A 22,174-nucleotide genomic window follows, 5' to 3' on the forward strand; every position below is an offset into this window, starting at 1 on the left:
AAACAAAGCAGCAGCTTTCTACATTTAAAAAAAAGCAGCAACTTTCTACATTTTAAATAAAAGCAGCAGCACAGAATTGCTGCTGCTGCAACAAAAGTCTTCAACACTAGACACTCAGCCAGCCCACGGACCCTCTTTGTCTCTCAACAGCAAGCAGCGCCATTTGGGGGCCCATGTGGGGCCCCCAAGAGCCCCCGTGGGGCCCCCAAGGGCCCCCGGGGGCCCCTAAGGGCCCCCCAAGAGCCCCCATGGGGCCTCTAAGGGCCCCTAGGGGCCCACAAGGGTCTTCGTGGGACCCCCAAGGGCCCCTAAGGGCCCCCAGGGGCCTCTAAGGGCCCCCAAGGGCCCCCGTGGGGCCCTCAAGGGGCCCCTCAGAAGGATGCAATTTGAACATTTAAGAAGTTAAAAGGGGCCCCGCGGGCCTATAAACGCTGCGCGCAGTTTGGAGCCGTTGCTGCTACTTAAAAGGCCGCAGCAGCAAAGGCAGCAGCGAGGCAACCGCCTCCGCAGGGAGGCCTGTGCTGCTGCTGCTGCTAGTCGTGCTGCTGCGGGTCATGCTGCTGCTAGTCGTGCTGCTGCGGCTCATGCGGTTGCTAGTCGCGCTGCTGCGGCTCATGCTGCTGCTGCTGCACACTGCTCCTGCAGCAGCTGGTGCTGCCGCTGCTGCAGCAGGCGTCAGTTGAAGCTCGTATACCTCCCAGCCCTTCACTGACAGCAGCAAAGTTTCCAGTGCTGCAACAGCAGCAGCAGCGCTGCTGATACTGCTGCTGTTTCCTCTGTCCAAAAAGAGCGCAACGCGCCTTACTGATGGCACTGCTGCTGCTGGCTCTCCGCCTTTGCTACTGCCGCTGCTGTTGCTGCGGCTTGTGGTGTTGCTATTGCTGCTGCTGCTGCTGCAGCTGCTGCTCCCGGGCGGTGTAGTCGGCAGCAGCTGCAGCGCAACGTCGATCCGCACCCCCTGCTGTAAGCAGCCGATGTCAGCAGCGGCAACGACTCGCCGCAGCACATGGTTTGCTGCTGCTGGGGCAGCAGCCTCTTGCTGCCAGGGGCTGTGTTCAAGCAGCAGGCGCTGCAGCTGCTGCGCCTGCTGCGCTTGCTGCCGCTGCTGCTCCTCCAACGGCTGGCGCTGCTGCTGCTGCTGCTGCTGCTGCTCTTCGCAGCAGTTAGGGAACCCCTCCAGCAGCTTTGCCCCCACTGCAAAACCTGCACCAAACTGAACACAACTGAAGCCATCTTGCTGCAGCTGCTTCTGTGGCAGTAGCTGCTGCGTCTGCATGTTTAGTTCTCAGCTGCAGCAGCAGGCGCGCAGGCTGCAGCAGCAACCGTTGTCGCTGCTGCTGCTGCTGCTGCCGCGGAAGTCTGACCTGCAGCAGTAATGGCTTCAGCAATGCTCTTGAAAAGCGACAGAAGAAGTTGAGCTGAGAAGAAAAGAAAAAAAGAAGCAAAAAAGAGAAAAAATAAAAAATAAAATAAAATAAAAGAATAAAATAATGCAGAAATAAAAGAAATGGCAAATCAGCAGCACAATGGAAAGAGGCGCAGATGCAGCGCCGCACAAAACTGGAAAAGCTGCTCATTTGCACAAAGCAGCAAAAACCAAATCCAAAGAAAAAGGCAAATGTAAAAAGCTGAGCAGCAGCAGCTTCTGCTGCTGCTGCTGCTTCTGCTGCTGCTGCCGTTGTCTTCACCGCTGTTGCTGTGTATCTTGCTGCTGCAGCTGCTGCGAATATACCTGGTCGACGCGGTGAAGGGCAGTGCTGCGGCTCTTTCTGCTGCTGCTGCTGCAGCCACCGCAGCAATTGCTGCAGCAGCGCGTGTCGCTCCCTGCAAAATGCCGCAGAAACAAAAGAAAGCACGAAGCTGTGCAGCAGCAGCAGCAACAGCAGCAGCAGATGCCGGAGCAGCACCACAAACTGTACGAAGTGATCTACGAATGTTGCACACACACCAGCTGCTGCAACAGCAAATTACGCAGCAGCAGCAGCATCAAGAGCGGCAGCAGCAGCAGGAGCTGCATCAGCCGCAGCATGAACAAGAGTAGCAGCAGCAGAAACTGCAGCAGCTACAAAAGCAAGGGGTGCGACAGTAGCAGCAGCACCAGCAGCAGCAACAGCAGCAGAAGCCCAGACGGACTGCAGAGCTTCTGCCCATTTGGAGATGTCCACTTTTCTTTCCTCTTCAGACCACCGATCTTCATGCCAGCAAAGGGCCCGCACGCATGCGCAGCAGCAGCAGCAGCTGCTGCTGCTGCTGCTGACGCCCGTTCCCGTGCAGCTTTTCAAACTGCTGCTGTTGTTGGGAGAGCGTGGCTTTTCTCCTGCTGGCGCTGCTGCAGCAGCTGTTGCTGCTGGGGGCGGCAGCAGCAGGAGCAGCAAAGCTTCCGGCGCAACAGCATAACGTGAGGCTTGCTCTGCTGCTGCTGCAACAGCAGCAGCAGCACTTGGCAGGAACTCCTGCCGCTGCGCTTGGTGAGATGAGGCAGCAAAACAGGGAGTCGGCATAGGCACACAAGCTGCTGCTGCTGCTGCTGTTGCTGCTGGCTGCTGCTGACGCCTGCTGTCCTGCCGTTCGTGCGGCTGCCTCCTTCCCTGCTGCTGTGCCCTGCTGCTGCTGCTGCTGCTGCTGCCTCGTGAAGGCAGCAAATCCTCCAACGAGTCCTGCGGAAGCAAGAAGGAGCAAACAGCGGGGGAGCTGCAGCGGCAGCACTGTAACAGCACTGGCAGCAGCCACAACAGCTGCGGCAGCAGAAGCATCGCAATAGCACTAGCCGCAGCAGCAGCAGCAGCAGTAGCAGCAGCAGCAGAAAGGCAAAACGCCCGCCTCACAATGCTGCTGTCGGCCGAAGGTACGGACTGCAGCAGCAGCTTAGCAGACTTCGTGTGATGCCGCTCTCTCGCTGCTGCTGCTGCAGTGGGAAGCTCCCAAGTCCCTTGCGCTGCTGCACCAGAAGCAGCAGCAGAAGCTGCACGAGCTGCAGGAGCATATCTTTTAAAGGCTGTGGGAACAGCAGCAGCAACTGCAGCAGAAGAGGCTCCATCAGCCAGGTGTGATCCCATTAAAATAGCCCTGCAGTTAAAAGACAAAAGGAAAAGCTATCAGTTGCAGCAGGAGCAGCAGCAGCTGCAGCAGCAGCGGCGGCGCATATGCAGAACATGCAAGATGAAGATCAGCAGCAGCAGCAGCACCAGCCCAACAAGTGGGAGAAGCAGCAGCAGCAGCAGCTCATGAGGTGCGGCCAGTTACAAAGCCCGCAAAAGCCAATACAGCAGCGGCAGCTTCAGCCACACAAATGGCAATGTCCTAAGCTGCTGCTGCTGCTGCTGCTGCTGCTGCTGCTACTGCTGCTGCTGCTGCTGCTGCTGCTTCAGCTGCTATTGCTGCTGCTGCTTACCTGCCGATAGAATCTGAACCAGAGAGACGCCACAGGAGAGCGGCAGCCTCAGCCCGCTGTTGGAGGTTCAATCGCCTCCTTTGCAGCTCTGCTGCTGCTGCCGCTGCTGTTGCTGCTGCGTCAGTAGTCTCTCCCTGCCTCTGTTGCTGCTGGTGCTGTGACAAGGCTCCACTGTACTCCTGATGCAGCAACATGCTGCGCAGCAGCTGCAGCAGCAGTGCTGTTGACACACTTGAAGACCCGCTTCCAGATGTGTGCTGCTGCAGCAGAACCTGCTGCAACAAACATATCCGCAGCAGCAGCAGCAGCAGCTAACGGGCACGTCAGCATGGCGCTTGCAGCAGCAGCTGCAGTGATAATGACAGCAACAACAGCAGCAACAGCAGTCTCACAAGATGCTCGGCTGCAGAATGAGGAAGCAAAACACCGCAGGCCGCGCAGCATAGCATCACTGCAGACAAGAGCTGCTGCTGCTGCTGTTGGGCTGTTGCTGCTGCTGCTGTTGCTGCAAAGCCCCTGGTCAATTGCTGCCAGCATGAGATAAGACCACTCAACAGCTCCTTCTTGCTGCTGCTGCTGATGGTGCTTCTGCCAGACGAGGGCCAAGGCTGAAGCGCAGCAGCCACTGCAGCAGCGAACCCGCCCAAAGGCGGCCTTTGCAGCGGGACTGCAGCAGTAGCAGCAGCAGCAGCAGGGTCGCCAGGCGCCTCCTCATCTAGCAGCACCTGGCAGCAATAGAGGTTCTGCAGCAGCTGCAGCTCAGCCAAAGCACCTGTTGCAGCTGCAAGGTGCTGCAGAGACTGCGCAGCACGCCTTGGTGCTGCCCCTGCTGCTGCTGCTGCCGCTATGCTGCGCAGCAACGGAGGGCCCCACACATCTGGCTGTGGGGCCCTCCACTGCAGCAAAACCTGCAGAAGCAGCAGAGTGTCGGCCAAACTCCCTTTGCTGCATTTGCTGCTGCTGCTTTGTTGCAGAAGCGCAGGCAGCTGAGCAGCAACAGCAGCAACAACTGCTGCTGAAGGGAATTCGGCGCTGCGCCACTCCTCCCTGAGCATCAGCAAAGAAGCAGCAGCAGCAGCAAAACAACAGCAGCAGCAGCAAATAACAGAATATGGGGCGCGGCCAAGGAGGTCAGAGGCAGTGTCAGCAGCAGAAGCAAAAGACAGACAGGCCAGCAGCAAGAGGTGAAGAAGCCGCAGCATGAAGTGCGCCAGACGCGGCAGCAGCAGCAGCAACAGCAGCAGCAGCAGCACCAGCGCACGAGGTGTATAGGGACAGCGCTGTTGCTGCGTCCCTGCTGCTGCAGCGGCCGGCGCGCAGCAGCCGCAGCAGGTGAGGGGCAGCTTCTGCAGCAACCTCAGACCAATGGACCTCTTCTGCTGCTGCAGCTGCTGCTGCTGCTGCTTCTGCCGCTGCTGCTCCTTCTGGTGCTGTGGCCGAGTCTGCTGCTGGTGCCGCAGCTGGTGCTGCTGCAGTGCGGGCAGCAGGCCTACAAACCCGCAGGCACTTCATCAAGTGCAGCAGCAGCAGCAGCTGCTGCGGGGAAAGGAATGCGATGTGCTGCAGCAGCAGACTAGGAAGACTCCGCAGGAACTGAGAAAAGCAGCAGCAACAGAACAGCAGCAGCTCTTGGCAGAAGCAGCAGCAAAGGGGTGTCGGCGGCAGCATGGACTGAAGCAGCAGCAGCAGCAGCAGCAGCAGCAAAGAGAGCAGCGGGAAGCCCACCTCCGGCCTCCACATTGGCGCTGCTGCTGCTGCCTGCAGCAGCATCACCAAGTCAGAGCCTTTGTACATCTCGCGGTGCAGCAGCAAAGCCTCATCTGTGTCTGGGGACTGCAGCAGCTGCAGCGCTGCGGCTCTTGCTGCTGCTGCTGCTGCTGCTGCTGCCGGTGCTGCTGCTGCGCTTGAGGCAGCTTCAGCGCCAGCAGCAGCAGCAGTACCCGCAGCAGCAGCACCTGGAGCAGCAGCAATCGACAGGGGGGCCGCCAACTCCGCTGTTTTTGCTGCCGCGGAAACAACGGAAGCTACTGTCCTGCTGCTGCCGCTGCTGCTGCTGCTGCGGCGGCGGCGGCGCAGCAGCTGCTTTGCGCGCAGCAGAACAGCAGCAAGCAGCAAATATGCTGCAGCTGCTGAGGGCTCTTGTTTGCTGCTAAAGATAGGCCATCTGCGGTAGATATGATCTGCAGCTGCTTCTTCTGAGACTCCCGCTGCACTGACTGCTGTTGCTTCTGATGCTGCTGCTGCTGCTGCTTCAGTGCCACAGTTCGGCTCAGGGTCAGCAGCAGCAGCAGCAACAGCCGCCTCATCCTGCCGGTGCAGTTCTTGCTGCTGCAAGAGATTACACTGCTGCTGCCAGCGTTTGATGTCTCGAAGCAGCAGCAGCTGCTGCTGCGCTGCAGCCGGTGCTGCGGGAAGCTGCGGCAGCAGCCGCAGCAGCGCAGCAAGTGCTGTTGCTGCATGTTTGCTGCTGCAGCATTTTAGCTGCAGCCCCAACAGCCGCATGCACTGGCCGGCGAAGTGGGCCCTGAGGAGATCTGTGGGGAGCTGCCTATACACCTCAACCAGGCGAACCTCTGCTGCTGCTGCTGCTTCTGCTGCTGGCGTGCTGCTGCTGCTGCTGCTGTTGCTGCTGCTACCAGATCCGCTCCTTGACAGTACACGGAGGACCGACTGAGCCACGCCTTCTAGGGCAGAATCACTCGGCCACCGATGCTGCTTCTGCTGCTGCTGCTGCTGCTGCTGCACTGGGGCAGGGAAAGAAGCACAAGCGTGCATGCCTAAGCAGCAAAACAAAGGCCCCGGAATAGACACTGGCTCTTGATGTTCCTGCTGCTTCGTTTGCTGCTGCTGCTGCTTCAGGAGCCGCCATTCAGCAGCTGCTGCCTTTGCTGCAGCAGCAGCAAGTAGGCCGTGTGACTGCTGCCGCAGCTGCAGCTGCTGCTGCTGCTGCTGCCGCCCCTGCTGCTGCAGGGACAGCTGCTGCTGCTCTTCCTGCTGACGGGCCTAACCGGTGGGGAACACGCCGTCCTGGATGAACAGCAGCAGCAAGCTGGCCACCTACAGCAGCAGAAGCTGCTGCTTTTGCTGCTGTTGCTGCTGCTCCTGCCATTGAAGAGGAGGGTCGGGCAGCTGCAGCGGTTGCTGCTGCTGCTGCGGCAGCAGCAAATGCTGCGCTGGCAACAGATGAAGCCATATTTAAAGGGCCTGCAGGCGTGAGGCAGCTGTTTGTGCTCAAGTGTAGCTACACTGCAGCAGCAGCTGCTGAGGCCCCGATACTGCAGCAGCAGCAGCTGCTGCTGCTGCAGCAACTCCAGCAAAAAGAGGGCCACAACTGTTTTTCAAGCCCATTTGAATATTAATTGTCAGTTAAATATTTAATTATTTAAATTTCAATAATGATCAAATAGGCAAAAGGCTCAGCAAGGCCGCGTGAAGGGTCTTGAGGGGCCCCCCATCTTGGGGGCCCCCCGTGACCCTGGATTCGGAATGCCGCTGCTGCTGCTGCTGCTGCTGGTCTCCTTGATGCACAAAAGAAATGTTGTAGGAAATATTGAGATTGATTTTAAGAAACTGCAGCACCTCGTGTCCTGCTGCTGCTGCTGATTTCTCCGCGTTTTCCTTCTACTGCTGCTGCTGCTGCTGCTGCAGTGTAGAGGCTGCTGCCGCATGGGCTGCCCTATACTCAAGTAAGAAGCGCCGGAGGAGAAGGCAGCAGCAGCATTAGCATCTACACGAGCAGCAGCAGCATCTGCAGGAGCAGCAGCAGCTTCTACGGGAGCAGCAGCAGGAACCGAAGAGGAGCAGCAACAGCAGCAGCAACAGCAGCAGCAACAGCGGCGTGGACCGCAGCAGCAGCAAGGGCAGCAAGAACGATTGTTCTACTCGCAGCCCCACATATCTACGTCAGCAGCAGCAGCGGCAGCAGCGGCAGCAGCAGCAGCAGCAACGCCCGCAACAGCAGGAGCGGCGGCATCCGAAGCATTTGCAAGACCATCAACAACAGCAGCAGGAGCTTCCGCAGGAGCAGCAAAGGCAGCAGCAGCAGCAGCAGCAGCATCGAGCCACTAGGGGGCTGCCGATTCCCTTATTGCTGTTCCCCTTTTTCCTGTGCAGCAAGACACAATGGGGATTCTTGAGGTTTGCTGCTGCTGCTGCTGATTTTGCTGTTGCTTCTGCTGATTTTGCTGCTGCTGCTGCTGATTTTGCTGCTGCTGTTGTTTCCCTCTGCTGCTCCTATTGCATCAGCTGGTTTCTCTGTTGGCAATAATGCTGCTACGTCTGTTGGAACAGGTGCTGCTCGTGCTCTTGCTGCTGCTGCTGTTGCTGCTGTTCAGTTTGCTGCTGCTGCTGCTGCCACCGCTGCTGCTGCTGCTGCTTCCCCCGTTTATAACCCCCTGTTATACGTTACTGCTTGTGTTGCTGCTGCTGTTTTTTTCAATTTTTTTCCTTTTCAATTATTTCTTTTCAGTTTTTTTGACTCTTCTTGAATTAAATGAAATAAAGAATAAAACTTCAATTAGAATGCAATTAAATGCGATTAAATGCATTTAAAATGCAATTAAAATGCAATTAAAACGCAATTTAATTTTCTTTTCTTTTTTTATTTGCAGAGAATTAAAGAAATTGAACATGAGATATCCCGCACCCAAAAGAACAAAGCCACAGAAGTCCGCTGAAGCAAGAAGTTTTTTAATTTAATTTAATTTAATTTAATTTAATTTAATTTAATTTTAATTTGATTTAATTTAGTTTTAATTTAGTTTTAAATTAACTTTATTTTATTTTACTTTCATCTCTTTGTTTTAGTTTTAATTGCAAGTTTCATTTTGCTTCTGCGGATATTATCCTCAACTTCTTTTTCCCTTTTCTCCAGATTTTATATTTTTATATTTTTATATTTCATAATTTTAATTTATATATTTTTAACTTTTTAATTTTTTTAATTCCACTTTTTTTGCTCCGACTAAATGCCGCCTTTAGCGTACACAGCCCCAGATTTGGGGTGTACGTACACCTCAGCAGCTGCTGCTGCGCTGCTGCTGCGCTGCTGCTGCACTGCTGTTGCACTGCTGCTGCTGCTGCGCTGCTGCTGCTGCTGCTGCTGCTGCAGCACCATTTGGGAGGCCTCAAGGCGAAGCTGGCGAGGCTGCGGTGAGTCTAGGAAGTTCTAAATTTAAAGACTTAAAAGGTTTTAATTAATTATTCTTCTTTAAATAAAAATAGTTTTAAATCAAGTATTCTTTTTTGAGTTAAAGTGGTTTTAAATTAAGTGTTCTTTTGAATTGAGATAGTTCATTTTAGACGCAAGAAGCTCCTTTTACCTTTCAAACAATTTTCCCCTCAAAACCCCAAACCCTAAACCCCAAACCCTAATCCCTAGACCCTAAACCCGAAACCCTAAACCCCAAACCCTAATCCCCAGACCCTAAACCGCAAACCCGAAGCCCGAAACCCCAAACCCTAAACCCAAAGCCCGAAACCCCCAACCCCAGCCCGCAACCCCCCCACCCCCCAACCCCAACCCCAAACCCTAAACCCTAAACCCTAAACCCTAAACCCTAAGCCGCGCGCAGGTCGGAGCTGGTGGAGGGCACGAGCCGCAGTGGGGGCCCCAAGGGCGAGGGTTTTGAAGTGGCGCGGCAGGGCGACGCGAGGGTTTGTCTAATAGGGTTTCCTTCTGTGGGCAAAAGCACTTTGCTGAACTCCTTAGCAGCAGACGCAAACCCTCAGGACGGCCAGCTGAAGCAGCGCAGCGCAGTCGGTGCGCCCCTGCTGCTGCTGCTGCTGCTGCTGCTGCTGCTGTTGCTGCGGGTGCGGATGCGGAGGCTGCTGCTGCTGTTGTTGTTGCTGCGGATGCGGGTGCGGATGCTGCTGCTGCTGCTGCAGTGCCAAGGGCCACTGCTGCTGCGGGTGGCTGCCTGTCGGACTGCTGCTGCTGCTGTTGCGGCTGCGGGTGAGTCTATAGTGCTCCAGAAGGCGGGCGGAAGCCGCAAACCCTAAACCCTAAAAAAGGGTTTGCGCGCAGGCGCCTACGAATTCACCACCCTCACCTGCCAACCCTCGATGTTCACCGTCGATGACGCAAAAATTCAGCTGCTGGATTTACCCGGAATTATAGAAGGGGCTTCGGAGGGGCGGGGCCGCGGCCGGCAGGTTAGCAGCAGCAGCTTTGCTGCTTGCTGCTGCTGCTGCTGCTGCTGCTGCTGCTGCTGCTGCTGCTGCTGCTGCTCCGGCTGCCGCCGCTGCGCGCCCGTGTTCGCGCGCTACTCTTGCTGCTGCTGCTGCTCCGGCTGCTGCTGCTGTGCTCACTCGCTTCCTCCCGCTACTCTTGCGGCTGCTGCTGTTGCTGCTGTGTTGCTGCTCTTGATGGAGGGTCGGTTGCTGCTGCGCCGCAGCAGCAATGACGTGTGCCGCTGCAGCAGGAATTTGCAGTTGTTGTTGCTGCTGGCTGGACACCTTTTCAGTTATAAACTGAAGCAAAGTGCTTCTTGCTGCTGCTGCTGCTGCTACAGGTTATTGCTGTTGCCCATTCTTGTGATTTGGTTCTAATGGTTTTAGACAGCACCAAAGATGACACGCAGCAGATGCTTCTCACGCGGTAAGACCACTTCCTCCCGCTGTTGCTGCTGCTGCTGTTGTTGTTGCTGCTGCTGCTTTTGGTGCTGCTGCTGCGGGTGGTGCCTTTATTGCTGCTGCTGCTGCTGCTCTTGTTGCTGCTGTTGCTGCTGTTGCTGCTGCTGCTGTTGCTGCTTCTGCTGCTGCTGTTGCTGCTAGCGGTGCGGCTGTTGCTGCTGCTGCTGTTGCTGCTTCTGCTGCTGCTGTTGCTGCTAGCGGTGCCGCTGCTGCTGCACTTCGTGTAGCTGCTTTAGTGTTGAGCTTGGGCTCTTCTGTGCAGCGAGTTGGAGGCTGTAGGAATTCGCCTTAACAAAAAGCCGGCGAATGTAAGTGCTGAAGAGTCTGGGGTTTAGGCTTTAGGGTTTAGGGTTTAGGGTTTAGGGTTTAGGGTTTAGGGTTTAGGGTTTAGGGTTTGCGTGGTTTCTGCAGGTGAGCTTCAAGCCGAAGAAAGCCGGAGGCCTCACCGTCAATTTTATTGTGCCCCAATCGGAGGTCAGGCTGCTGTTGCTATTGCTGCTGTTGCTGCTGCTGCTGCTGTTGCTGCTATTGATGTTGCTTGTCTTGCTGCTGCCGTCTCCATTGTCACAGTTGGTGCTGCAGCTGTATTTTTTTTGCTGTTGCTTTTGCTGCTGCAGCTGCACTAGTGCAGCACATCGCATCTTCGTTTGCTGCCGTTATTGTCACTTAGCTGCTGCCAGTGTTGCTGCTACAGCAGTGCTGTTGCTGCTGCAGCACTGCTGTTGCTGCTGCAGCACTGCTGTTGCTGCTGCGACTGGTGATGTGTCCCGTTGCTTCTGCCGCCTGCTGCTGGTGCTGCTGCCTGCTGCTGCCGCGGCCCTAAGCCCGAGGCCAGCGCTGAGGGTTTGCTGCTGCAGAAGTGCGTTTTGCTGCAGCTGACACAAAAAGCAGTGCAGCAAATTCTGCATGAGTACAGAATATTCAACGCAGACATTGTTGTTCGCGAGGACTGCAGTGTACGTACACTCCAGGATGCCAGCCCCAAACCCTAGCAGCCCTAAACCCTAGCTGCCTTAAACTCTAGCAGTCCTGAACCCTAGCAGCCCTAAACCCTAGCATCCCTAAAGCCTAGCAGTGCTAATCCCTAGCTGCCCTAAACCCTAGTAGCCCCACACCCTAGCAGTCCTAAACCCTAGCAAGCCCAAACTCTAGCAGCCCCAAACCCTAGCTGCCCTAAACCCTAGCAGCCCTAAACCCCCTAACAGCTCTAAACCCTAGCAGTGCTAAACCCTAGCTGCCCTAAACCCTAGCTGCCCTAAACCCTAGCAGCCTTAAACCCTAGCAGTCCTAAACCCTAGCAAGCCCAAAACCTGGCAGCCGTAAACCCTAGCAGCCGTATGCCCTATCAGCAGGAAACCCTAGCAGCGCGAAACCCTAGTAGTGTCAAACCCTAGGAGGTCTAAACCCTAGCGGCCCCAAACCGTAGCGGCCCTAAACCCTAGCAGCCCCAAACCCTAAACCCTTCTCCGCAGCAGTGTGGAGGTTGGGGTTTTGCAGACGGATGCTTTTATTGACGTAATTGAAGGAAATCGGAGGTTTTTGAAATGCATTTATGTTTACAATAAAGTGGATATGCTCACTTTGAAGGAAATCGACGAACTCGCCCGCAGGTGAGACGCCCCCACTGCGGTGTACGTACACCGCAACCCAACGCAGCAGCAGCAGAACCAACGCCCCGTGCATGCACGCATGCATGCATGCGTGAGTTAGTAAACGCATGCATGCATGCATGCATGCATTGACATGCATGCATGCATGGATGCGTTTAGTAACTCGCCGTTGCTGGCGGCTGGAGAGAAGAGCCGGAGCTGTTCTCGAGAAGAGACTGAAGCAAGCCACGCATGCATGCATTAGAATGCATGCATGCATTGTAATGCATGCATGCATGCATGCATGCATGCATCTGGCTGAGTGCAGGCCGAACAGTGTGGTGGTTAGCAGCCAGGCGGGGTGGAATTTGGAGCGGCTGAAAAGAGTGGTATTTGAGGGTTTGGAAATAAAGCGTCTGTACACCAAAAAGAAAGGCGAACTTCCGGACTTCACGGAGCCCATTATCCTCACCGGACAAAGAGGTAACCATGCATGCATGCATGCATGCATGCACGCTAGCGTGCATGCATGCATGCTAGCGTGCGTGCGTGCGTGCATGCATGCGTACTGTTGTTTTACATATGCGTGCACGCATGCATGCATTGTGCACGTGCATGCATGCATACTTATTGTACACCATGCATGCATGCATGCATGCATGCATGCACGCATGCAGATGTGCGTTCTCGCGCTGATAAAAGTGGAGAGGAAACAGGGAAAGCGAGAAAGCATGAAGGATATTTTAAATGCATGCATGCATGAGATCAAGTGTGTGACTCTCGGGTGTCTGTACACCTCAGACAGGGGTAGTGGCTGTTGTTCTGCGGCGCTTTCCACCTTTTGAAGTTCATTTTAAATTCTCTTTTTAACTCCAAATTTTACTTTTTTGCAAAATCCGTTCGGGATTGTTCCTTTGCGCGTTTTCCACTTTGCAGGCCCCTGCACCGTAGGAAACGCCGTCTCTTTGATTCATAAGGTTCGCTGCTGCTGCTGTGGCTGCTGCTGCTGCTGCTGCTAAGACAGCTGCTTGTAATGCTAGCGCTGTTGCTGCGGCATGCATGCATTCAGGATTTACTAAAGGACTTCAAGTTCGCTTTCGTTTGGGGGGCTAGTGCGAAGCACCAGCCGCAGCACGTTGGGCTAGGTGCGCGTGCTATTGCTGCTGCTGCTGCTTTTGCTGCGGCTGTTGCTGCTGCTGCACTTGCTGCTGCAGCTGCTGCACGTCGGGGTGTCTCGACACCTCGTGGAACTGCTGCCGCTTTGCATGCAGGGCACGAGCTGGCGGACGAAGATGTAATTCAAATCGTCAAAAAAACCTAATTGCGCAGCAGCGACTGCTGCTGCCCAGCGGCAGCAGCTGCAGCAGCTGCAGCAGCTGCAGCGGCGGCACGCGGAAGTGCGTTTACTTGATTTTCGCACTCGTGAACCTCAGCTTTACTAAATCGCGTAGCTGCTGCACCAGCGGCCAGCAGTGCAGCAGCTGCAGCAGCTGCTGCAGCGGCGGCAGCCACTGCTGCGCAAACAGCAAATACTTTCGCAGCAACTACAGCAGCTGCTGCTGTGACAGCAGCTGCTGCTGTGTTGCTGCGTCTCTGTATGTACTTTTAATGAGAAAGGATGTGAGACTGCTGCTGTCTCCCTACCAAAAACGATGTATGCAGTCAGCAGCAGAAGCAGCAGCAAACTACCGGTGCTGCTGCGGGGTGCTGCTGCGGGCGCACTAGCTTGTGCTGCAGCAGCCTTTGCTGCTACAGCAGCAGCTGCTGCAGCTGCTGAAGCTTTAGTCCTCCTCGGCGTTTGGGTCCCTCAAAATGATCTTCTGAATTTCGTCCACAAATACACAAAAAGACAAATAAAGAGAATATTATTTAATATGTCCAGCCACTGCTAGGACTGCACTTTTGTCTGCTACGAGCAGCAGCAGCATTAGCAGCAGCAGCATTAGCAGCAGCAGCAGCGGCAGTAAAAGCAATGTCAGTCACCGCAGCTGCAGCCACACAAGCAGCAGGAGGAGCGGGTGCCAGGCCACCGCCAATGGCACCGGGCCACGAGCAGCAGCAGCAGCAAAGAACAGCAACATGAGCAGCAGCAAAACACGGCAACAGGAGCAGCAGCAACAGCAAAAGACAGCAGCAAGAGCAGTAGCAGCAGCTAAAAGCAGTAATAGGAGCAGGAGCAGTAGCAGCAGCAAAAACAGCAATTGAAGCAGTAGCAGCAGCAAAAAACCACACCAGCAACATCAGCAGCAGCAAAAGCAGCAGCAGCAGCAAAAGTAGCAGCAGCAGCAGCAGCAGCGTAAGAGTCTGACGGCTTCTGTGATGACGACTTTGTAGAATGCTGCTGCGTCTTTGAGCCTTTCGAGAATTTCATTTTTTGCATTTTGGGATTTTTCTTCATCAGCAGTTAATTCATCAAAAGTGAAGTTTTTGCAAACTGTGCAGATGTCGGTTTTTGCTTCTTTTTCTAAAAACCTAAACACAAAAGAAAGCCAACAGGGCCCCACACTTTCCATTTGCTGCTGCAGCACTTGCTTCTGCAGCACTTGCTGCTGCAGCACTTGCTGCTGCAGCACTTGCTGCTGCAGCACTTGCTGCTGCAGCATTTGCTGCTATAGCACTTGCTGTTGCAGCATTTGCTGCTGTAGCACGTGCTGCACTGCGGTACTTGCTGGTGCAACATTTGCTGCTGCAGCATTTGCCTGTTTGCTGCAGTGCTGCACTGGGTAGCTGTTGCTGCTTTCTCTTTAACTCTTTGCTGCTCGCTTCGCTTTTTGCTTCTTGCATGAACTTAGCGATTCTGTGGGGCTGCTGTACTCATCAGCTGCTGCTGCTGCCTCGGTGCATTGCTGCTGCCGCTGCTGCTCCCCACATTTGCTGAATTTGTGTCTAAGTTCACTTCCTCAGCTCTACTTTGCTAGTAGCAGCACGACAAATGCACAAACCAGCAGCAGCAGCAGCGGCAGTTGCAGCTGCAGCACACATTACACGAAGACGCACCGGCAGCGGCCACAGCCAGCAGCAGCAGCAGCAGCAACAGCAACAGCAGCAGCAGCAGCAGCAAGATTTACTCCTTTGCATATTGCTGTCCGAACTGAAGATATATTTCGGGAACGAAGGCAATTTTGGGGCGTATGCGGACCTGCATAAAAGCCTTTGATAAAATAAAACACAAGAGAACATTAAAAAAATGAATTAAAATAAAAAGAAATAAATTAAAATTAAAGAGAATAAGTAAATAGATGCTGAGGCTAAGATGCAGCAGAAATGCAAAACAAGAAGCAGAAACAAATAAAGAAAATCGGCAAAAAGAAGCAGCCGCCCATGCACTTGAGCGCAGCAGCTGCGAGGGCAGCAGCTGCGCCAGAATCTGCTGCAGCAGCAGCAGCAACAGCAGCGCGATTTGCAGTGGAAGAGCAGCAGCAACAGCAGCAAGATCTGCAGCGGCAGAGAAGCAGCAGCAGCAACAGCACGATCAGCGGCGGGAGAGCAGCCGCAGCAACAGCAAGATCCGCAGCGGCCGAGCAGCAACAGCAACAGCAGCAGCAGCAACAGCAGCAGGCCACCTCGATCTCTTTGTTGTCTTTGGTGTTTGCGCTGGCCAACAGCTTTTTCTTCAGCGGCTGCACTCTAAACAAAATGGGTTTGGAGCGAAAAGGATTAAAAAGAAAAAGTTCTCCTTCGCCGTACAAAAAAGGGGAAACAGAACCTTCAAACAAAAGCAGCGGCAGCAGCAGCAGCAGCAGCAGCAGTGGCTGTACACCTGGTGGCTTGCGCGAGGCCGCGGGGTGTACGTACACCTGAACGCCCGCTGCGCCCGGAAGCGAAGATCCACTAGGAAATGTTTATTGCCAAATTAAATTAAATTAAAAATAAAATGCAAAATGAATTCAGCTGCAACACCAGCAGCAGCAACCGCAGCAGCAGCGACACCGAAAGCAGCAGCAGCACCTGCAGCAGCAGCGAAGGCGAAAGCAGCAGCAGCCACGGCGACAGCAGCAGCACCAGGAGCAGCCAAATAAGCAGCACCCCTGCAGCAAAATCTTCCCTAAGCAGCAGCAGCAGCAGCACCAAAAGAATATGCCGGCGGCAATCCCCCCACTACCCCTGGCAGCAGTAGCAACAACAGCAGCAGCAGCAGCTGCTGCTGCTGCACCCTCAACGGCCGCCGCAGCGTCTCCATCCACGCGCCTGCCCCAAAAGCAACAGAAGCAGCAGCAGCAGCAGCAGCAGCAGCTGACCATCTTTTCGTTTTTGAATGAGAGCAACGTGGCCGGAAGGCACGTGCTGCGCGCTGCTCCAGACACAAAAGGAAAAGCCGCAAAGAGCAGCAACAAAACGAAAGTTGCTGCTGCTGAAAAGCCGGTGGGAGGAAAAGAAAACCCCCACGCGCCCCCACGGAACTGAAGCCCCGCCCATTGCTGCTGCTGCTGCTGCTGCTGCTGCTGCTGCTGTGCTGGTGTTTTGAGGGCGATCCTGCGTCTGTTGCCGGTGACGCTGCTGCTGCTGCTGCTGATGCTGCTGCTGCTAGTGATGGCGGTGCAAGGGCTGGCCCCGGCACTGCCGGCTAGAAGCTGCTGCCGCTGCGGCTCTTGCTGCAGCAGCTGTTGCTGCTGCTGTTTCCGTAGCTGCTCGGGTTGCTTGTGCTGCAGTTGATTCGCGCCGTGGAGAGTTGCTGCTACAAATATGAGCTGCTGCGGTTGCTGCTGCTGCTGCTGCGTGCCGAGCTGTATTTGCCTCGGAAACTCGCGTGCTCTCTGCTGCAGCTGCCGCTGCAACTGCGGCGCTGCGGCGCTGTTGGCTGCCCAGCGGCTGCTGCTGCAGCAGTTGTGCCTGCTGCTGCAGCAAGGCAGCAGCAAGAGCCTTCGCTGCTACTGCGCGGGAGGTTTGCTTCGTGCTGCAGCGCTTCACACACTGGGGCAGCAGCAGCGACGGCAGCAGCAGCAATAGAGCAAACTGCGCGCTTTGTCTCAAAATTGGGCAGAATTTGAATTTAAAAAGGAATTATTTTCTAATTTTTTGGAATTATTTTTGTTTTAATTACTTGTGGAGTGCAGCAGCTGGGGCTGCTGGTGATCTTGCAGCCGCGGCGCATGCGACCGCCGCTGAGGCCCTGCAGCAAGAAGAAGCGCAGCAAAGTTTTTGCCTTTTGTTTGCACACTGGTGGCTTAAATTAAGATATTTAATGCTTTTAATTGAGAATTTAGGTCCCAGGTTATGTGCTTTGCTGCCAACTTGCTGCGCTGAAGCCTGCAGCAGCCTGCAGCAGCAGGAGCTGCTTAGCTGCTGTTTCCCAGGAGCTGCTCGCGACCAGGTGCGTCGCAGCAAGCCCCCAGGCATCCCGAAGCAACAGCAGCAGCAGAAGCAGCAGCAGCTACAGCAACCGCGGCGACGCAGGCAGCAGCAGCAGCAGCAGCAGCAGATGCCTTTGTTCCTCCTTGACCATGGAGCCCCGGGGTGGCCCCTCAGGCTACTGCTCGTCAGCTGCTGTTGCTGACGCCGCAGCAGCACCAGCATCAGCAGCAGCAGCAGCAGCTTCAGCAGCGGCTGGCGAGCGGGAGGATGGGGAGCACCTAGTGCTGCTGCTGCAGCAGCAGCTCGAGTGCCTGTACACGAACCCGGACCCTCAGAAGAAGGCAGCAGCAAACAGCTGGCTGCTGCAGTTTCAGCGGTCTGCTGCTGCTTGGACTGTGGCGCGGCAGCTGCTGCTGCAGCAGGAGCAGCAGCTGCAGCTCGCGGGGGCGCAGACGCTGGCGTGGAAGATAGAGAATGAGGGTTTGCTGCTTCCGCAAGAGCACAAGGACGAGCTTTCTGCTGCTCTGTTTGCTGCTGTGATTCACATGCAAGAGCAGCAGCAGCAGCAGCAGCAGCACGAGCAGCAGCTCAGCTACGCGGTGGGGGGGCGGCTGGGCCACTGCCTGGCAGCGCTTGCCTTCCAGCGGATAGCGGACGTGCACCAGCAGCAGCAGCAGCAGCAGGAGCAGCAGCAGGGGGAGGAGGAGCAGCAGCAGCAGCAGTTTGAGGACCAGCAGCAGCAGCAGCAGCTGTGGGAGCCGGTGGCGCAGCTGATCTCGTTCGGGAGCCGGAGCCGAGCGGCGTCGCCGCTGTCGCCGGCGAGCAGCGTGAGCACCAGCAGCAGCAGCAGCAGCAGCACCAGCAGCAGCAGCAGCCTGGCCCTCGACTGGAGCCTCTGGGTCAGCTTAGCAGCACTTGCTGCTCTCCCCTCCATTTTGCGTTCTTTAGATATTCCCTCGAGGGGCCCCCGCAGGCACTTGGATGGGGCCCCCAGCCGAGCAGTTGCTGCTGCTCGTCCTGCAGTTTTGTCCTTCGGAACCAGCGTGCTGTCTGCTGCTGCAGCGGCGGTGGCGGCCAGCAGCAGCAGCAGCAGCAGCAGCAGCAGCAGCAGCGTGGAGGCGAAGTGCGGGGAGGCGGCGCTGGCGCTCCTGTCGGTGTGGCTCGAAGGCGCGGAAACAGCAGACATTCCCGTGGGAGATCTTTGCAGGTCTTTGGGAACTTCTTTAAATTCTTTTTTTCATGAAAGTTCTTTAACTGATTGTCTTGTTGCTGCTCTTCCGCGGCTGCCGGCGTTCATGGCTCTCTGGGGTGTACAGACAGCTCCGGGGGGCCTCGAGGCCTTCTGGGGGCGCCCCACAATGCCTGCGCACACTCCGGAGGGTTTGCTGCTGCAGCAGCTGCTGCTGAAGTTTCAGCAGCTCGCGCAGGACGTCGAGGACAACTTGCTGCTGCTGCAGCAGCAGCCGCGCAGCAGCAAGACCGCCGCGCTCATCCGCTGGTGCGGCGTGCTGCTGACGGTGATCGAGGGGCACCCGCAGCTGCTGCTGCTGCCTGCTGCTGCTGCAGCGGGCCGGCTGCTGCTGCTGCTGTGGCAGGCGAACCCCCTCACGTGGCTGCGGGTCTCCGCCTTCTGGGACCAAGTGAAGGAAATGCGGCGGGACGGGCTGCTGCAGCAGGAGCTGCTGCAGCAGCTTGCTGCTGCTGTTGCTCCCTGCTGCATCTCCGCGCTGCTGCGCCACAGCCGCCGCGACAGCTGCTGCTGGCAGTCCGAAGGAAATGAAGAATGGGTTTCTTTCATTGATGCTGCTGGAGATGTGCTGACGGACTTGTTGAGTTTGTACGAGGCGTGTGGGCAGCAGCAGCTGCTGCAGTTCCTGTCTTTCTTTGCTGCGCTGCTGCTGCAGGCAGTCGACAAGGCCGACGCATGCGCTGCGGAGAGTTTGCTGCTGCTCTGCGACGCCCTTATTGAAACCCTTAATGGCATCCCGCTGCCGCTTGCTGCTGTGCTGCTGTCGCTCGAGCGGCTGCCGCAGGAGCCCCGAGTTGCTGTTGCTGCTGCGCTGCTGCTGCGCAAAGTCACCATACATTTCACAGAAGACCCTGTCTATGACGGGCTGCAGTCGGGGCTGACTGCTTCGGTTTGCTGCTGCCACCCGCTGCTGTCAGCCCTCTGGGTGTCTTCTGTGAGGTCCATTGGCAGGTTGCTGCTGCTGCAGCCGCCGCTTGTTGCAGACACTTTGCTGCAGCTGGCCACTTGGGGCGGCCACCACCTCGGCTTTGCTGCTCTCGAGGACCTCCAGCTGCAGCAGCAGCAGCACCTCCCCACCGACTCCTCCCCGGAGGCCGTTGCAGCTGCTGCAGCCGCCGTTTCCAATGCAGCCGCTGCGGCTGCTGCTGCTGCTGCTGCTGCCGTTGCTGCTGCAACCGCAGACCCGGCCGTCATGGCGGAGAGGCGCCTGCAGCAGCTCCGCGAGTTCTACCGATTTGTTGCTGCTGCAGCCCCGCAGCAGCAGCCACAAGTAGATGGCACGCTGCATGCTGCAGTGATTAAGCTGCTGCAGAACTTCCCGCCCCTCGACATGATGTGTCTTGTTTGCGAGCTTCTGCAAGACACGGCGGAGGGCATCCGCAGCAGCAACAGCAGCAGCAGCAGCAGTAACAGCAGCAGGCGCCAGCAGGCAGCACGCCTCCTTGCGCGACTCGATTGCTGCGCTGCTGCCTTTTTTTCAGAGAAGGTTGAAGTGTCCAGGGGCCCCGCTGCAGCTGCTGCTGCTGCTGCTGCTGGCAGCAGCGACTCCAGCGCAGCAAGCGACTGCCTGTCGCTCTTGCTGCTGCGGTCGCCGAAGGAGCAGCAAGAGTTCCTTCAGAAGCACGGGTCTAGCTGCTCCCTGAAGCAGCAGCAGCAACAGCAGCAGCAGCAGCAGCAGCAAGGACAAGGCAACGACACTCCCTTGTGGGTCTATTTGCTTCAGCTTGTGCAAGATGTGCTGCTGCACTGCCCTGCAGCACCGCCGCGGGTGGGAGCTGGCAGAGACCGTTTGCCTTTTTCTTTGCTGCTGGACTTGAAGCCCCGAATGCCGCAGCTGCAGAAGCCCGAGAAGTACTACCAGCAACAGCAGCAGCAGCAGCAGGAGCAGCAAGACACGGAAACAGGAGGGGCTCTCTTTGTCCGGGCGCTGCGGTGTCTGCGGCTGCTGCTGGCTGTTCTGGGCTGCAGAGAAGATGCACAAGACATGTGGGGAGCTGTGATTTTGATTGTGGAATCGTGTCTTTCTTCTGCTGCTGCTGCAGTACAGCAGCAGCAGCAGGAGCCGAGCGTCGCAGCTGCTGTGGCGCTGCAGGGCTGCTGCATCGTGCTGCTGTCCGACTTGCTGAAGGTCACAGCAGCAAATGCGCAGCTGCAGGGTTTGGTGCGTCAGCGAATCTCACATGATGCTGCTGCTGCAGTTGAGCTGTATGTACACCTGAGCCCTCACCTCTCCCCGGACATGGCTGATGCGTACATCCCGCTGCTGGAGTTTCTGTCGGCCTTCGCGTCAGCTTCTGGGCAACAGCAGCAGCAGCAGCAGCAGCAACAGCAGCAGCAGCAGCAGCAGCAGCAAGGAGCAGCAGCAGCAGCAGGCGACAGCAGCTTTTTCAGCAGCCGAACATACGAACAGTCGCTCGTGCTGTGTGCGCACATTCTGCGGGGCGACGACGCAGAGGTGGCTAAGAGGTGTTTAAGTTACTTGTACGTTTGCTGCTGCTGCTGCCCGAAGGAAGAGCAGCACCAAACAGAGCAGCAGCTGCAGCAGCTGCTGCCAGCTATCCTCGGCTCTCTGGGCGTCTGGGGCATCGAGAGTCTGGCCGTGCTATGGAAGGTATTCGCGCAGTGGGGCGAGAGGTACAACAGCACTTTGCTGCTATGCGTTTCATCCTGGCTGAAGGAGCCCAGCAGCAGCAGCAGCAGCGGCAGCAGCAGCAGCAGCAGCGGCGGTGCAAGTAGCACCAGCTCTGGGGCCGCCGCAGGAGGCAGCAGCAAACGATCCCCTTTGCAGGAGTTGGATCCGGTGCAGCAGGAGCTGCTGCTGCACTGTCTTGAAGTGTTCAGAGGCCCTAGGGTGCGGCAGCTGCTGCAGGACATGTGTCTTCTTGCTGCTGGTGCTGCTTCTCCAGCGGATGCTTTTGTTGCTTATGAGTTCACTTTACATGACGCAGGCCTCACGAAGCACTTGACTGACACACAAGCAGCAGCAGGAACAGCTGCGAGGCCAATAGAGCTGTAGCAGCTGTTAAGGAAGCAGCAGCAGCTGCTAAGGAAACAGCTGCTGCTGCTGCTGCCTGCGCCAGCAGCAACAACTGACTCCTCGGGAGCAGTTGCGAAGTGGCTTTTTCACTTTGACAAACAGCTTGGAAGCAACAGCAGCAGGGGGTTGCTGCTGCTGCTGCTTCCCCTTTTAAAGGTGGTGTTGTGGGGTGTTGTGTCATATGTGGATTTTGCTGTTGTGGCTGGCTGCAGCAGCTACAGACGAAGCAGCTCCAGGGATGAGAAGCAGCAGCAGAAGCAGCAGCAAAACAGGCACTCTTTAATATACCCCAGGCTGGCACTAGACTAGCTGTGTGGCTGCCCCTGACATAGGAGCAGCTAGCTGGCTAATGTTAGGCCTCGTATAGGAGTAGCTAGCTAGCTAGCTAATGCTAAGCCTGATATGTGGGCAACTAGCTAGCTAATGATAGCCCTGGCATAGTAGCAACTAGCTAGCTAATGCTACGCCAGGTGTAATAGCAGCTAGCTAGCTGCTAGGCCTCGTATAGGAGCAGCTAGCTAGCTAGTGCTAGGCCTCGGCCTCGTATATGAGTAGCTAGCTAGCGAATGCTAAGCCTGGTATAGAAGCAGCTAGCTGGCGAATGCTAGGCCTCGTATAGGAGCAGCTAGCTAGCTAATGCTAGACGTCGTATAGGAGTAGCGAGCCAGTTAGTGATAGCCCTGGCATTGTAGCAGCTAGCTAGCTAATGCTAGGCCTAGTGTAAGAGCAGCTAGCTGGCTAGTGACAAATCTGATATGGGATCAGCTAGCTAGCTAATGCTACGCCTGGTAGGGGAGCAGCTAGTTCTCGTGTAGGAGCAGCTAGCTAGCTGATGCTAGGCCTCTTATAGTAGTAGCTAGCTGGCCAATGCTAGGCGCTGTATTGGAGTAGCTAGCTAGCTGATGCTAGGCGTTGTATAGAACTAGCTAGCTAGCTAATGCTAAGCCTGGTGTAGTAGCAGCTAGCTAGCTAGTAGTGCGGCG

At 56.2% G+C, this 22,174-nt stretch overlaps 6 protein-coding genes across 6 annotated transcripts; 4 read left to right on the forward strand and 2 right to left on the reverse strand.

Annotated features, from left to right (window-relative positions):
• Nucleotides 1–457: 457 nt before the first annotated feature.
• ETH_00019300 (uncharacterized protein) lies at nt 458–6,166 on the reverse strand (the record flags this gene model as incomplete). The annotated part of the gene is made up of 9 exons (XM_013375720.1): nt 458–1,203; nt 1,365–1,418; nt 1,733–1,824; nt 2,134–2,657; nt 2,826–3,066; nt 3,392–3,666; nt 3,784–4,438; nt 4,653–4,984; nt 5,117–6,166. 9 exons carry the CDS (start codon nt 6,164–6,166, stop codon nt 458–460), a joined length of 3,969 nt encoding a protein of 1,322 aa, XP_013231174.1.
• A 1,347-nt stretch (nt 6,167–7,513) lies between these two features.
• On the forward strand, nt 7,514–12,934 carry ETH_00019305 (GTP-binding protein, putative; the record flags this gene model as incomplete). Its single annotated transcript, XM_013375721.1, has 13 exons — nt 7,514–7,528; nt 8,502–8,542; nt 8,965–9,152; nt 9,417–9,544; nt 9,904–9,989; nt 10,287–10,332; nt 10,436–10,498; nt 10,882–10,980; nt 11,522–11,634; nt 11,942–12,096; nt 12,550–12,590; nt 12,683–12,758; nt 12,885–12,934. 13 exons carry the CDS (start codon nt 7,514–7,516, stop codon nt 12,932–12,934), a joined length of 1,101 nt encoding a protein of 366 aa, XP_013231175.1.
• A 460-nt stretch (nt 12,935–13,394) lies between these two features.
• ETH_00019310 (uncharacterized protein) lies at nt 13,395–14,216 on the reverse strand (the record flags this gene model as incomplete). The annotated part of the gene is made up of 2 exons (XM_013375722.1): nt 13,395–13,433; nt 13,923–14,216. 2 exons carry the CDS (start codon nt 14,214–14,216, stop codon nt 13,395–13,397), a joined length of 333 nt encoding a protein of 110 aa, XP_013231176.1.
• Nucleotides 14,217–14,877: 661 nt separating this feature from the next.
• Nucleotides 14,878–15,414, forward strand: ETH_00019315 (uncharacterized protein; the record flags this gene model as incomplete). The annotated part of the gene is made up of 1 exon (XM_013375723.1): nt 14,878–15,414. One exon carries the CDS (start codon nt 14,878–14,880, stop codon nt 15,412–15,414), a length of 537 nt encoding a protein of 178 aa, XP_013231177.1.
• A 276-nt stretch (nt 15,415–15,690) lies between these two features.
• On the forward strand, nt 15,691–16,601 carry ETH_00019320 (uncharacterized protein; the record flags this gene model as incomplete). Its single annotated transcript, XM_013375724.1, has 2 exons — nt 15,691–15,975; nt 16,263–16,601. 2 exons carry the CDS (start codon nt 15,691–15,693, stop codon nt 16,599–16,601), a joined length of 624 nt encoding a protein of 207 aa, XP_013231178.1.
• Nucleotides 16,602–17,054: 453 nt separating this feature from the next.
• Nucleotides 17,055–21,170, forward strand: ETH_00019325 (uncharacterized protein; the record flags this gene model as incomplete). The annotated part of the gene is made up of 1 exon (XM_013375725.1): nt 17,055–21,170. One exon carries the CDS (start codon nt 17,055–17,057, stop codon nt 21,168–21,170), a length of 4,116 nt encoding a protein of 1,371 aa, XP_013231179.1.
• Nucleotides 21,171–22,174: the final 1,004 nt, after the last annotated feature.

This window comes from Eimeria tenella, genomic scaffold (genome assembly GCF_000499545.2).
Source record: "Eimeria tenella Houghton genomic scaffold, Eth_scaff3, whole genome shotgun sequence".
NCBI classification, from domain to species: Eukaryota; Apicomplexa; class Conoidasida; order Eucoccidiorida; family Eimeriidae; genus Eimeria; species Eimeria tenella.